Here is a 15,096-nt window from a genome sequence, read left to right on the forward strand (position 1 = left end):
ATGTAAAAACTACATTTCTGCAAACAAGAAGATATTGAGCACTCACCGTAGAATCTCTTGGAGCCTTCATTGGGGACATCGGAAACCATGTGTGTATGCTTTGGCCTCTAGGAGGCTGACACTATGCAAAAAAATTAGCACAACTCTTAACTAAACACAAGGGCAGGTGCTATGTTTCCCAATTAGGGCTCCAAGAAAGATTTTACAGTGAGTACCCAAAGTCTTCTTTTCTCTTATCGCTTCATTGAGGGACACAGGAAACCATGGGACGTCCTAAAGCAGTCCCAAAGGTGGGCACAGAATAGTACCCTCAAGTCTGAGCTCAAACCACTGAGGCTTGAAGGACCCTTCTACCAAGGCTCGCTTCCAAGGAGGCGTAGCTATGAACCCTGTAGAATTTTGTGAAAGTATGAATGGAAGATCAGATCGCAGCCCTGCATAAAACTGTGAGACAGACGTAGAGTGGAGTGAGCAGTGACTAAGTGGGCACACACTGTCCTTAATCCGGTAAGCTTCCAGGATGGCAGATCGGATGCAGTAGATAATGGTGGGTCTGGAGGCAGAAAATACTTTGAGATGACCGTATGGGATCATGAAGAGAGTCCGTTCAACTGGAAGAAGCTATCTTGACAACATAGAGGTGGAGTGCTCTCACGAGCTGCAGCTCATGGAGCGACCGTTCGAGGTGGTGAGAAGGGCAGAACGAAGGGAGCGTAATTTCCTCGTTAATTAGAAAGGATTGACACAGACTCATAACCACCTTGCCCTGATGGAACACCAGAAAGGAGAAGCACCAGGAGAAAGATGCGAGTTCGGACACTTGTCTGATAGAGGTATTTGCAACCAAGGTGGCAACCTTCCAGGAGAGGAGGGATAGAGAAACTTCTTGTAGCATTTCAAAACGAGACCTCTAGAGGACATCTACAACGAGGTTAAGGTTCCAAGGCTCTACCGGAGATCAGAAGGTCGGCATAGATTCTGCAACCCCTGAAGGGATTTTCTGAGCTAGGGACAAAATAAGACTTACCTGGAAGAGAATGGAAAGTGCTGAGACCTGCCCCATGAGAGAGCTAAGGGACAGGCTAGAGTGAAGACTGGACTGCAGGAATCTCAGCAGGGAAGGTAAGAAGACCATGGGAGAGGTCTGATTGGTTTCACACCAGTAGAAGGCCTTCTACGGCGATGGTATATGCAAGAGGAAGAAGGCTTCCTCACCTTAATCATAGTCTGGATGACCTGATCAGAGAGACCAGAGGTTCTCAAAGCTGCAGCTTCAACAGCCATGCAATAAAATTGAGTGACTGAGAATTCTGGAGGAAGAGGGGATCGTGCGAAAGGAGATGAAGATCTAGGAATCTCCATGGGACGTCCACGAAGAGGTGGACCAACTCAGCGTACCAAGGTCTTCTGGACCAATCAAGGCCATGAGTAGGTAAAGAATTCCTTCCGCCTTTATCATCTTGACCACCCTGGGGATTAATGGTAGAAAAGGAAACACATGGAAGAGAGAACTGGGACCAGGAAACTGCCAGAGCATTGGAGGAGTCAATCACTAGAGGATTCTGATATCTGGACACGAACTGGGGAATCTTTTAGTTCAATCTGGTCGACATCGAGCATCCGCTGTCTGAGGCAGATCTGGTCGAAGACTGTCGGGTTCAGAGACAATTTACATGTGTACTGCCAGTACATTCCATTTGGCCCACAAAAGGATTCGGGAGACTTCTGACATCACTGCTCGGCTTCAAGTTTACCATTGGTGGTTGATGTATGCCATGGCCATGTCATCAGATTGGAAGGTCAAAGAGAATATCCTGCCAATGAAGGAGAGCCAGGAGGACTGCTCAGAATTCCAGAATGTTTGTCCCTGCACTGTAATGTTCTGAAAAACTGCTCGCCCACTTGCGTCTGTCATGATGATGAATAGCACAGGACACAACAGGCAACTTGGTAGCGACTACCTGCCTGTTAGTGCTTGGGCACTTTTTTTTTTTAATAAAAAAAACAAAAAAAAAAAAAAAACAAAAAAAAAAACAGTCACAGACATACCCTTTAAGGTAGAAACGAGGCCCAGTGTTTGCCTCCTACTGACACTAAGCTAAAGCTGATCATCTCCGTGCCAGTTGGTGGATGTATACCATTGAGGAGGAGCTAACTTATTTGCATAGTGTCAGCCTCCTAGTGGCAACAGGATACACCATGGTTTCCTGTTTCCCCCAATTAAGCAATAGAGAAATAATCTTTTCTGATCTTTGAGGCTTTCTGTCACAATTTAGATGGAAAAAGACAACACTAAACCTGATGTTGCTATCCTGAATTTGTCACCTACATAGCATGCCGGGGCCTGGAACATGCACTCCCCCCATTATAGAACACGGACGATAAAATGGAGACTGATTTCAAGCATGAATGTGAGAAAAATTCTATTAGATTGTGTGAAATTGCTAGCAAGCTTTATGTACCACTTGTATTTCAGTAGTCCTAAGAAAATACAGGATATGGTAGAAAAAAGTAAGAAATTTGTCACCACAAAACAAAATTACCACCAACAAAGTTATACACAAAAAAATATATATGTATATTTTCCATATATACATGTTTGTGTATTTGTATATTAGAGTAACACCTGTGTGCTAGTCAACAGAATCGATGCCAGAAGGTGGCACCGTCGAAAGAGTCTCTTGCACGAGAATCTGTTCCTTGGATATTGAGTGTTGAGTGACGGGCTGGATTCCAGAATCTTTTCCCTCTGTGGTCACATTCATTCCCTCGGATGATTCCTCTGCAGAGTTTGTCTCTAACGAGTCTCCATTTGCTGCATCGTCATCATCGTCTAGTATGGTGGCCTGATCTTGAAGAACCTCAATCTTCTTGTTGAGCTCATTACGCTCAGTCTGGAGGGCCCGACAAAGCTTCTCTAGACGGTCAAGCTTGATATGCAGTGCTTTATGCTCCTTATCCCTAACAGTTTTCTGAGGAGAAAAGGAGTTAAAAGAAAAACTTCAAATTACTGTAACACTATTAGTCCTTCACTGAAAGGAACCTGTAGTTTATGACAATGTAAGCATACAGGATATGCTGGTTTCAAAACCAATCACTTTTTCACACTGATCCCCTGGATGGATCAGAGGTAGTGATGAGCATGCATTACCGAGCTAGTTACACGTAACAAGTAGTTGGATGCTCAGATGGGCGTGACTCGAGTACAGAGTATAATTAAAGTCAATGGGGAATTCGAGCATTTTTCCAGGAAATCTTCTGGAAAAATGCTAGACTTCACAACTGAATTCCATTATATTCGGGTACTCGAATGTCGCACATCCGAGCATCCAACTGCTCATTACGGAGTACCCGGACATGGCAGTGCTTGTTCATCACTTATCGGCAGAGATCAGCAGAAAGAAGGGAATTTTGTTTACTTACCGTAAATTCCTTTTCTTCTAGCTCCTATTGGGAGACCCAAACAACAGGGTGTATAGCTTCTGCCTCCGGAGGCCACACAAAGTATTACACTTTAAAAAGTGTAACCCCTCCCCTCTGCCTATACACCCTCCCGTGCATCACGGGCTCCTCAGTTTTGGTGCAAAAGCAGGAAGGAGGAAACTTATAAATTGGTCTAAGGTAAATTCAATCCGAAGGATGTTCGGAGAACTGAAAACCATGAACCAAAAGAACAATTCAACATGAACAACATGTGTACACAAAAGAACAAACAGCCCGAAGGGAACAGGGGCGGGTGCTGGGTCTCCCAATAGGAGCTAGAAGAAAAGGAATTTACGGTAAGTAAACAAAATTCCCTTCTTTGTCGCTCCATTGGGAGACCCAGACAATTGGGACGTCCAAAAGCAGTCCCTGGGTGGGTAAAAGAATACCTCGATAAAAAGAGCCGAAAACGACCCCCTCTTACAGGTGGGCAACCGCCGCCTGAAGGACTCGCCTACCTAGACTGGCGTCTGCCGAAGCATAGGTATGCACCTGATAGTGTTTCGTGAAAGTGTGCAGACTAGACCAGGTAGCTGCCTGACACACCTGCTGAGCCGTAGCCCGGTGCCGCAATGCCCAGGACGCACCCACGGCTCTGGTAGAATGGGCTTTCAGCCCCAAAGGAAGCGGAAGCCCAGAAAAACGGTAGGCTTCAAGAATCGGTTCCTTGATCCACCGAGCCAAGGTTGACTTGGAAGCCTGCGAACCCTTACGCTGGCCAGCGACAAGGACAAAGAGCGCATCTGAACTGCGCAGGGGCGCCGTGCGAGACACGAAGAGCCGGAGTGCTCTCACCAGATCCAAAGAGTGCAAATCCTTTTCACATTGGTGAACTGGATGAGGGCAAAATGAAGGTAAGGAGATATCCTGATTTAGATGAAAAGGGGATACCACCTTAGGGAGAAATTCCGGGACCGGACGCAGAACCACCTTATCCTGGTGAAAAACCAGGAAGGGGGCTTTGCATGACAGCGCTGCCAGCTCCGACACTCTACGAAGCGATGTAACTGCCACTAGAAATGCCACCTTCTGCGAAAGATGTGATAAAGAGACATCCCGCAGCGGCTCGAAAGGTGGTTTCTGAAGAGCCGTTAGTACCCTGTTAAGATCCCAGGGTTCCAGCGGACGCTTGTAAGGTGGGACTATGTGGCAAACTCCTTGCAGGAACGTGCGGACCTGCGGAAGCCTGGCTAGACGCTTTTGAAAAAAATACGGATAGTGCCGATACTTGTCCCTTGAGAGAGCTGAGAGACAAACCCTTGTCCATTCCGGATTGAAGGAATGAAAGAAAAGTGGGTAAGGCAAAGGGCCAGGGGGTAAAACCCTTATCAGAGCACCAGGATAAGAAGATCCTCAAAGACCTGTGATAGATCTTGGCGGACGTTGGTTTCCTGGCCTGTCTCATAGTGGCAATGACATCTTGAGATAACCCTGAGGACGCTAGGAGCCAGGACTCAATGGCCACACAGTCAGGTTGAGGGCCGCAGAATTCAGATGGAAAAACGGCCCTTGAGACAGCAAGTCTGGGCGGTCTGGGAGCGCCCACGGTTGACCCACCGTGAGGTGCCACAGATCCGGGTACCACGACCGCCTCGGCCAATCTGGGGCGACGAGAATGGCGCGACGACAGTCGGACCTGATTTTGCGCAGCACTCTGGGCAGCATCGCCAGAGGAGGGAATACATAGGGCAGTCGAAACTGCGACCAATCCTGAACTAATGCGTCCGCCGCCAGAGCTCTGTGATCTTGAGACCGGGCCATGAATGCCGGGACCTTGTTGTTGTGCCGTGACGCCATGAGATCGACGTCCGGCGTTCCCCAGCGGCGACAGATCTCTCGAAACACGTCTGGGTGCAGAGACCATTCCCCCGCGTCCATGCCCTGTCGGCTGAGAAAATCTGCTTCCCAGTTTTCTACGCCCGGGATGTGAACTGCGGAGATGGTGGAAGCTGTGGCTTCCACCCACTGCAGAATTCGTCGGACTTCCTGGAAGGCTTGACGACTGAGTGCCGCCCTGGTGGTTGATGTATGCAACGGCAGTGGCGTTGTCCAACTGGATCCGGATCTGCCTGCCCTCCAGCCACCGATGAAAGGCCACTAGGGCTAGATACACTGCCCTTATCTCCAGAATATTGATCTGAAGGGATGACTATCGGAGTCCAGGTTCCCTGAGCCCTGTGGTGGAGAAAAGCTGCCCCCCACCCTGACAGGCTCGCGTCCGTCGTGACCACAGCCCAGGTGGGGGGTAGGAAGGATTTTCCCTGCGATAGAGAGTTGGGAAGGAGCCACCACTGAAGTGACGTCTTGGTTGCAAGGGAAAGAGAGACGTTCCTGTCGAGTGAAGTCGACCTCCTGTCCCATTTGCGGAGAATGTCCCACTGGAGTGGCCGCAGATGGAATTGCGCGAAGGGCACTGCCTCCATCGCTGCCACCATCTTCCCCAGGAAGTGCATGAGGCGCCTCAAGGGGTGTGACTGACCCCAAAGAAGAGATTGCACCCCTGCCTGCAGCGAAAGCTGTTTGTCCAGCGGTAGCATGACTACTGCTGACTGAGTATGAAACTCCATCCCAAGGTACGTCAGTGATTGGGTCGGTGTCAACTTGGATTTTGGGAAGTTGATGATCCACCCGAACTGCTGGAGAGTCGCCAGAGCGACGGAAAGGCTGTTTTGACACGCCATCTGAGAGGGTGCCCTGACCAGAAGATCGTCTAAGTAGGGAATCACCGAGTGGCCCTGAGAGTGTAGGACCGCCACAACAGATGCCATGACCTTGGTGAAAACCCGTGGGGCTGTCGCCAGGCCGAAAGGCAATGCCACGAACTGAAGGTGTTCATCCCCGATGGCGAAACGCAAAAAGCGTTGATGTTCGGGTGCAATCGGCACATGGAGATAAGCATCCTTGATGTCGATCGATGCTAGGAAGTCTCCTTGTGACATCGAAGCGATGACAGAGCGGAGAGATTCCATCCGAAACAGTCTGGTGCTCACATGTCTGTTGAGCAGTTTGAGGTCCAGGACGGGACGGAATGAACCGTCCGTCTTTGGCACCACGAACAAGTTGGAGTAAAAGCCGCGACCATGTTCCTGGAGGGGAACCGGGATCACAACGCCTTCTGTCTTCAGAGCGCTTCACCGCCTGAAAAAGTGCATCGGCTCGCTCGGGGGGCGGAGATGTTCTGAAGAAACGAGTCGGGGGACGAGAGCTGAACTCTATCCTGTAACCGTGAGACAGAATGTCTCTCACCCATCGGTCTTGAACATGTGGCCACCAGGCGTCGCAAAAGCGGGAGAGCCTGCCACCGACCGAGGATGCGGTTCGGGGATGCCGAGAGTCATGAGGAGGCCGCCTTGGAAGCAGTGCCTCCTGCGGCCTTTTGGGGGCGTGACTTGGACCGCCACGCATAGGAGTTCCTCTGGCCTTTCTCCGGCCTGCTGGACGAAGAGGATTGGGGCTTGGCGGAGGGACGAAAGGACCGAAACCTCGATTGTATTTTCCGTTGCTGAGGTCTCTTTGGTTTGGACTGGGGTAAGGAGGAGTCCTTTCCCTTGGATTCCTTAATAATCTCATCCAATCGTTCGCCAAACAAGCGGTCGCCAGCAAACGGCAAACCTGTTAAGAACCTCTTGGAAGCAGAGTCTGCCTTCCATTCACGCAGCCACATGGCCCTGCGGACTGCCACGGAGTTAGCGGATGCCACCGCTGTACGGCTAGCAGAGTCTAAAACTGCGTTCATGGCGTAGGAAGAAAAGGCTGACGCCTGAGAAGTCAAAGACGCAACCTGCGGAGCAGAATTACGTGTAACCGCATTAATCTCAGCCAGACAAGCTGAGATAGCTTGTAGTGCCCACACGGCTGCAAATGCCGGGGCAAAAGACGCGCCCGTGGCTTCATAGATGGATTTCACCAGGAGCTCTATCTGCCTGTCAGTGGCATCCTTTAGCGATGATCCATCTGCAACCGATACCACAGATCTAGCTGCCAATCTAGAGACTGGGGGATCCACCTTGGGACATTGAGCCCAACCCTTGACAACGTCAGAGGGAAAGGGGTAACGTGTGTCAGTAAGGCGCTTAGTAAAGCGCTTGTCCGGAACCGCTCTGGGCTTCTGGACAGCATCTCGGTAGGTGGAACCCGCAGGTAACTTAGCCGCACAAGAGGTACAGGTCGCAAAATAACCCTGTGCCTTGGCACCCTTGCTCCTTGTGGACGACATGCTGTTGTCTCCTAGGAGAGTGATCACTGAGGGTATATGGGAAGGGTATACAGCCCGACCGAACAGAAATATATATCTATATAGTATCTATTCCGGCACCCTAAGGGGACCAGCACCGGGTGACCGGTGTGGCTTACCGACCGCTAAAAAGCGGAGTGTGTGTCCTCCAGATTCCCTGCCTTAGGTCTCCCAGCGTTGCAGAGCTCTTTGATGAAGGCGCTCCATGCACATCCCCCATGGGTATACAGAGTACCTTAGTGATGCAGGGCCCGGTCCCTGAGAATAAATAAACTCCTGTCCGACAGATTCCCACAGGGGCTGCGGAGGGAGCACGGTCCCAGTGAATGGATGACCGGTCAGGATCCCACTTCTCCCAGAGCCGCTAAGGGATGGTGAAGGAGACGGCATGAGGCTCCGGCCTTTGTACCCGCAATGGGTACCTCAACCTTAACAGCACCGCCGACTTAGTGGGGTGAGAAGGGAACATGCCGGGGGCCCACTTTTCTTCCAACCGATATAACTAATCTGAGAATGCATGAGTGGATGTGTGCCTCCTTCCACACAAAGCATAAAACTGAGGAGCCCGTGATGCACGGGAGGGTGTATAGGCAGAGGGGAGGGGTTACACTTTTTAAAGTGTAATACTTTGTGTGGCCTCCGGAGGCAGAAGCTATACACCCAATTGTCTGGGTCTCCCAATGGAGCGACAAAGAAATACAGTTTTTAAGAGAGTCCGATAAAAGTACCAGCATGACAGCTCACTTAGCCATACAGTGAAGTAGGATCACTCCTCAGAGTACAGATTTACAAACTGATCTTACATTAAACCACATGACATCCAGTGCTAATACCCCCATAGGCTTTAAATTAAATATTGGCCAAACAAATTTAGAAGGGACCTGCTGACTATTTAATCTGATGAGAGGTTCCTGACATTCTATTCACATGCAGATGTCGGGAGGAAGGGGGCGGGTGGGGGGGGGGGGAAACATACTGAATATTACATGCTTGAACCTTTTGTTCTGATGGGAGATGAGCTGCCAGTAGACAAGACAAATGAAGTTCCCATGTATATGGCAGGGAGTTCAATTCTGTCCACTAATCAGAAATTTGTAAAAACTCATCTTACCTCTTCAGCCATCTGTAGTAGGGCTTTATTGTTATTTTCCCACTTAGTCCGCCAGACAACGGTTTCTTTTTCCAGCTTTTTTATTTTCTTGGTCATCTAGGAAAAGAGAACTATATAATAAACAATTTTTTTAGTTCAATTGCGCTAGCTAAAGCCCTAATGCATCCGGAAACATAAGTGCTTGTCCCTAACTAAATGCATTATTTCCATAAGATCCAACATTTTACTTGAGTTCCAGGTTACACAGAGGACAGCCGAGCTGTAGACTCGTACTACAGCATAAGAAGCAGTAGGACTATTTTTCAGGTCACCTCCTGAATAGAACACTGGATCCCAGTTCGGTAATCTAGGTGAAGCACTTAGCTTGGTGGGGAAGGTGTTCCTATTAAATCTAAATAAACAAAAAGGTCAAGTAATAAAACAAACCTTCTCCATTTCTTGACGGAACGTTGTGAAAAGCTCATTGCTTTTTGCCATTGTTGTCTGAAATTCTTCAAACTTGTCCATGTAAAGAGACAGCTAAAAATAAACAGATTGTGGAGACAAAACAAAATCACCAATCATTGCTTTTGTTTGTATTTTTTTTAGGTCCTAGAGGGATATAAGATACAAGCATATAATCAACTGTAGCACCATATACATGTTACAGGAGGTGCTAAACACACATTCAATGGAACATATGGTCTCAGTTTATAACTGTGACCTTCAATAAAGAAAATGCTGTGGTACACATATACATACTATGTATACAAACTATATTATCTAATATATAAATATATGTAATATTTTATTTATTTTACTTGTATAGTACTACCATATTCCACACAACGCTTTACAGACAATATCGTCACTATTTCCATTGAGGCTCACAACCTAAATTTCCTATCTGAATGTTTTTGTAGTGTGGGCGCAAACCCACACAATCACAGGGAGAACATACAACCCAGAACCTCAGCATAGCAAAACAGCTGTGCTCACCACTGAGCCACCATGCTGCCCATATTCTATACATACTCTGGTAAAACGTCACAAAGGTTTTCAATACAAACATCAGGTATATTGACAAGGACAGTAAGGGGTACTTTGCACACTATGACATCGCAAGCCGATGCCGAGCGTGATAGTCCCCGCCCCGTCGCAGCTGCGATATCATTGTGATAGCTGCCGTAGCGAGTATTATTGCTACGGCTGCTTCACATGCACTCACCTGTCGTGCGACGTCGCTCTGGCCGGCGAACCGCCTCCTTACTAAGGGGGCGGGTCGTGCGGCGTCACTGCGACGTCACACGGCAGGCGGCCAATAGGAGCGGAGGGCGGAGATGAGCAGGATGTAAACATCCCGCCCACCTCCTTCCTTCCGCATTGCAGCCGGGACGCAGGTAAGGTGGTGTTCCTCGCTCCTGCGACTTCACACACAGCGATGTGTGCTGCCGCAGGAGCAAGGAACAACATCGGACCGTCGCGTCAGCGTAATTATGGAATTCGCCGACGCTACACCGATTATACGATTACGACTATTTTCCGCTTGCTAATCGTATCATCTAGGATTTACACACTACGATGTCGAGAGTGACGCAGGAAGTGCGTCACTTTCGACATGACCCCACCGACATCGCACCTGCGATGTCGTAGTGTGCAAAGTACCCCTTAGAGTCATTAAAATTCCCAGATATCCTTTCAAAGATGGCTTTGCACACCTATTTTGTAAAGTCGCTATAAAAACCTCACTAACAAAAAAGGGGAACCCATCATAACGAGCGTTTCATACACCAGTCCTATTCAAAAGTCCACTGGAGTAGCATGACCCAAACTCATTAAGAGGCTTCTTAAACCTGGTTCACACACTACAATATATCTTACGATGTGTGGGCCGGGTCACGTCGTAAGTGACGCACATCCGGCATCGTAAGGTACATTGTAGTGTGTGACAGGTACGTGCGATTGAACGTTAAAACGTTCATCGCATACACGTCGTTGAATCCTGACGAATTGCACGTTGGGTTTTTCAACAAATTGAACGTGCCACACATACGATGGGGGCGTTGCAAATCACATACGATCTCGTATGCGAAATTGCAACGTGTAAAGCAGGCTTTAATCAATTTAGCGCATCATTTGGTTGTTCATGAGCCAATGTCTAAAATCTACATCAGCTACGAGCTAGAACGGACACCTACTAAAATGTATACCGTTTTGGCAAGAATTCTACCAAACCCATCAGGCAATGCTAGTCCATGTTGCCTCCTGCTAATGCCCATGAATGTATTAGAAATGTGGCAGGGCCAGTGTCATGCACCTTGGTATTGTGCAAATATTTGTGCCTTTTAGTCACCTGAAAACTGGTATAAATGCTTTGATGAATTCCCCACTAAAGTCGGTAGCATCTTGTGGTTATGTGGACATGGCAAGTTCAGACAACAAGAGTCTAAAATACATAGCCAAAGTAATCATCCTTTACGTACCTGCTGCTTTAGTTGACTTTCCTGCTGTTTCAGCTCCTCAAACTTTTGTTTAGTTTCCGATGCCTCATTTAACAACTAAAAAGAAATAGTCATTTATTGGTGCGACATGCCAGAAATCAGGCTGCAATCAATCTGCTTGGCTTTCCCACATATATTAAGTTACTGCTCATAAAGAAAAACACAATATATGCTTTTCTGGAAAGAAGAATATTACAGTGAATAGGTCTGATTACTTTTGAAACATCTTGTATTTCAGAAGAACATAGAAGAAATCAGATTTAGACCATAGAGAAGCCCATCATGTGGAACACATCGACAATATTTTTCAGAGTATATAGACCTAGAAATGAAACTATAAAGTAATATGGTATTCATGGTACACAGTGTCCTAAAGAGACTTTGTCAGGAGATTCATGGGTACTAAAGCAACACATATCTTGTAACGGATAAAATATACGAGCAAACATACCTTTCTGCTGGCATTTGACTTCACTATTAGACACCCTGATCTCAGCTAGTCTTCTAGCTCTCTGCTGTAAACCCTGCTCATTACCTCCCCCTTGCATATCAGACAACTCTACTTTATTCTAAAGTCACTATTTCCATTCAGACGCATGCATGGTTAGAAGACAATAATAGTGGCGAAACCAAAGTCAAATGAGAGCACTAGTCGGAATAGGGACTTATTCTCATAGCTCTGAGTGCTAGAGAGAGTCCCAAGTTAACCCCTTCAGCCCCCAGCCTATTTTAACCCTAAAGACCCGGCCATTTTTTGCAATTTTGACCAGTGTCCCTTTATGAGGTTATAACTCGGAACGCTTCAACGGATCCCGGTGATTCTGAGATTGTTTTTTCATGAGATATTGGGCTTCATGTTAGTGGTAAATTTAGGCCGATATTTTTGCGTTTCTTTGTGAAAAAAACGGAAATTTCACGAAAATTTTGAAAATTTTGTAATTTTCAAACTTTTAATTTTTATGCTCTAAAACCGAGACATATATGACACAAAATAATTAATAAATAACATTTCCCACATGTCTACTTTACATAAGAACAATTTTGTGAAAAAAAAAAAATAAAAATTAAGGACGTTATAGGGGTTCAAAGTTTATGAGCAATTTCTCATTTTTACAACAAAATTTACAAAGCCACTTTTTTTTTAGGGTCCACATCACATTTGAAGCGATTTTGAAAGGTCTACATGACACAACACCCAAAAGTGACACCATTCCAAAAACGGCACCCTTCAGGCTACTCAAAACCACATTCAAGAAGGTTATTAACCCTTCAGGTGCTTCACAGTAACTAAAGCAATGTGGATGGAAAAAATGAACATTTTACATTTTGCAACAAAAATGTTAATTTAGCCTCAAATATTGCATATTCACAAGGGTAGCAGGATTAAATGAACCCCCACTTCATATGTGGCAAAAAACACTGTTTGGGCGCACGGCAGGACTCGGAAGGGAAGGAGCGTCATTTGACTTTTTGAATAGAAAATTAGCTGGAATCGTTAGCCGCACCATGTTGTGTTTGGAGAGCCCCTGAGGTGCCGAAACAGTGGAGCTCTCCCACATGTGACCCCATTTTGGAAACTAGACCCCTCATGGAATTTATCTAAATGTTTATTGAGCACTTTGAACCTCTGGGGGCTTCATAAGAGTTGAGCCGTGAAAATTAAAAAAAAAAAAAAAAAAATTTTACCACAAAATTGTTACTTCAACCAGGTAGCTTTTTTTTCACAAGGGTATCAGGAAAAATTGCACCATAAAATGTATGGTACAATTTCTCCTGAGTACACAGATACCTCATATGTGGTGGAAATCAAATGTTTGGGCGCACAGCAGGGCTTGGAATGTAAGGAGCGTCATTTGACTTTTCAATCGCAAAATTGTCTGGAATAATTAACGTATTCCATGTTGTGTTTGGAGACCCCCTGAGGTGTCAAAACAGTGGAGCTCCCCCACATGTGACTCAATTTTGAAAACTAGACCCCCATGGAATAAAAAAAAAAAAAAAAATCAGGGCGCACGCACAAATGTTCTGCAAAAAAAGGGGGGGGGGGGGCTAGGTAGGATGGAAAAAAGAAGTCCTGTTCAAAGTACGACTGCAGGACGATTGCTGATCAGGTACCAAATTGTTCAAGTTTTGTCTTTTTTTTTTTATTTGGGGTGCACAAAAAAAAGCAAACACTTGAGCAACAATTAGTACCTGATCAGCCAATCACGTAGCTGATCATCACTTGGCGGCAAGCGGGTGTGGGAGGAGGGGGAGTGGGAGATGCGATTGGGGATAGTTAGAAAAGAGCCACGAACAATACTTACAGGATGCATCAGAACAGCGGCAGATGGGGGGGCAGCAGATAGGGGGGCAGCGGCATATGAAGGGAGCATCTGTGAATGTGAGACGGCGGCGCCTGGGATAACTGTGGCGGCGAATGGGAGAGCGCACATCACGGGGGCGACAGGTGGGCAGCCAACCACGAGGGGGAGGGGGGCCGGGCAGCCAACCACGAGGGGGAGGGGGGCCGGGCAGCCAACCACGAGGGGGAGGGGGGCCGGGCAGCCAACCACGAGGGGGAGGGGGGCCGGGCAGCCAACCACGAGGGGGAGGGGGGCCGGGCAGCCTATAACAGGGGTGAGAGGTGGGGTAGTGGGCAGCAGATCGGGGAGAGCGGTGGCAGATGGAGGGCAGCGGCGGATAGGGAGGCTTTTCGCCGGTTTGATACAGTACAATGGCAGCGCGGCAACTTCCAGGTCCCTTGCTCCGGTCGCATAACAGCATGGGACCGGAGCTTGTCGCCCTGCCATTGCACTGTATACTCACTGTGCTGGCGTGCTCAGGACCGACAAGTGAAGCTGACGGGGGCGGTCACCGGCAACAGGTCCATAGTGATTGGAGATCGGTCACAAGGCCGGCCTCTCCAATCAGAGCTGCTGGAGCTGGGGTAGGGTGATCCAGTGAGGTCACCAAGCTCCAGCCAATGGCCAGTGCTACAGCTGCACTGACCATGTCTGGATTTCAAATGTTTCAGACACTTTAAATGGCTGAAATATTACAGTGGCTGTGATTGGTTGACGAACGTTGCTCAGCCAATCACAGCCTCCGTAGGTCCGGGGAGGAGACACCACCCCTCCTGAGGTCATGTACAGGTCCCCTCCTTCCCGAATCTGCGGTTTGTGTGAACCGATCGCAGTCACCGGGGCTCCGGTGCCGCGATTCCGCCATGAAGGAAAGATCAGTCAGGGGTCTTTAAGTACCAGGGCACCATGACGGATCTTTCCGTCAAAGGTCGTGAAAGGGTTAAACGGTGGTCACAAAGGTATGTTTGCAAATATTGTTTTGTCTCTGACACGTTTGTTGCTTTAATATCCCAAAATGCCCCCAGAATAACTTGCTTAATAGCTTTTAAAGGGTTTGTCCAGGTTTGGCACAAAAGTCTGCAGATACTATGTGACTGCAGACTGGCGAGTCCTCACCGAACGAATTGCATTCTTTCAGGATTCTTCCGTGCTGGCAGTGAGCAGTCATGTGACCGCAAACATGTGAGATGCATACTCCTAGCCATTCAGTGAGCACAACTAGTTAGATTTTGTACGGGATTATGCATATCGCATACTTGCAGTGCTCACTTCCAGCGCCAGAGAATCCTGACAACGCGCTGTCAGGATTAACAAGTCTGCAGTCACAGTCTGCCATGCCTGATTAACCCCTTTAATAAAGTTGGCATGTACAGAGAACAAGTCTGCGTAGGATGTACACTACTGTGCTTATAAAAGAAGTCAATGCAAGACGTACAGGATCCA

At 47.6% G+C, this 15,096-nt stretch overlaps 1 protein-coding gene across 1 annotated transcript in view; it reads right to left on the bottom strand.

Annotated features, from left to right (window-relative positions):
- Positions 1-2,011: 2,011 nt before the first annotated feature.
- The window catches only part of TXLNG (taxilin gamma), a 96,588-nt gene continuing 83,503 nt past the window's right edge, over positions 2,012-15,096 (bottom strand). Inside the window, exons 7-10 of the mRNA XM_075336272.1 lie at positions 11,291-11,365; positions 9,255-9,347; positions 8,829-8,924; positions 2,012-2,972 (exon numbers count right to left, since the gene is read on the bottom strand). Of these exons, the coding sequence (XP_075192387.1) occupies positions 2,634-2,972; positions 8,829-8,924; positions 9,255-9,347; positions 11,291-11,365 (603 nt within the window). The 3' untranslated portion in view covers positions 2,012-2,633. The remainder of the gene's footprint in view (positions 2,973-8,828; positions 8,925-9,254; positions 9,348-11,290; positions 11,366-15,096) is intronic.

The sequence above is a fragment of the Anomaloglossus baeobatrachus genome, chromosome 2 (assembly GCF_048569485.1).
Source record: "Anomaloglossus baeobatrachus isolate aAnoBae1 chromosome 2, aAnoBae1.hap1, whole genome shotgun sequence".
Lineage (NCBI taxonomy): Eukaryota > Metazoa > Chordata > Amphibia > Anura > Aromobatidae > Anomaloglossus > Anomaloglossus baeobatrachus.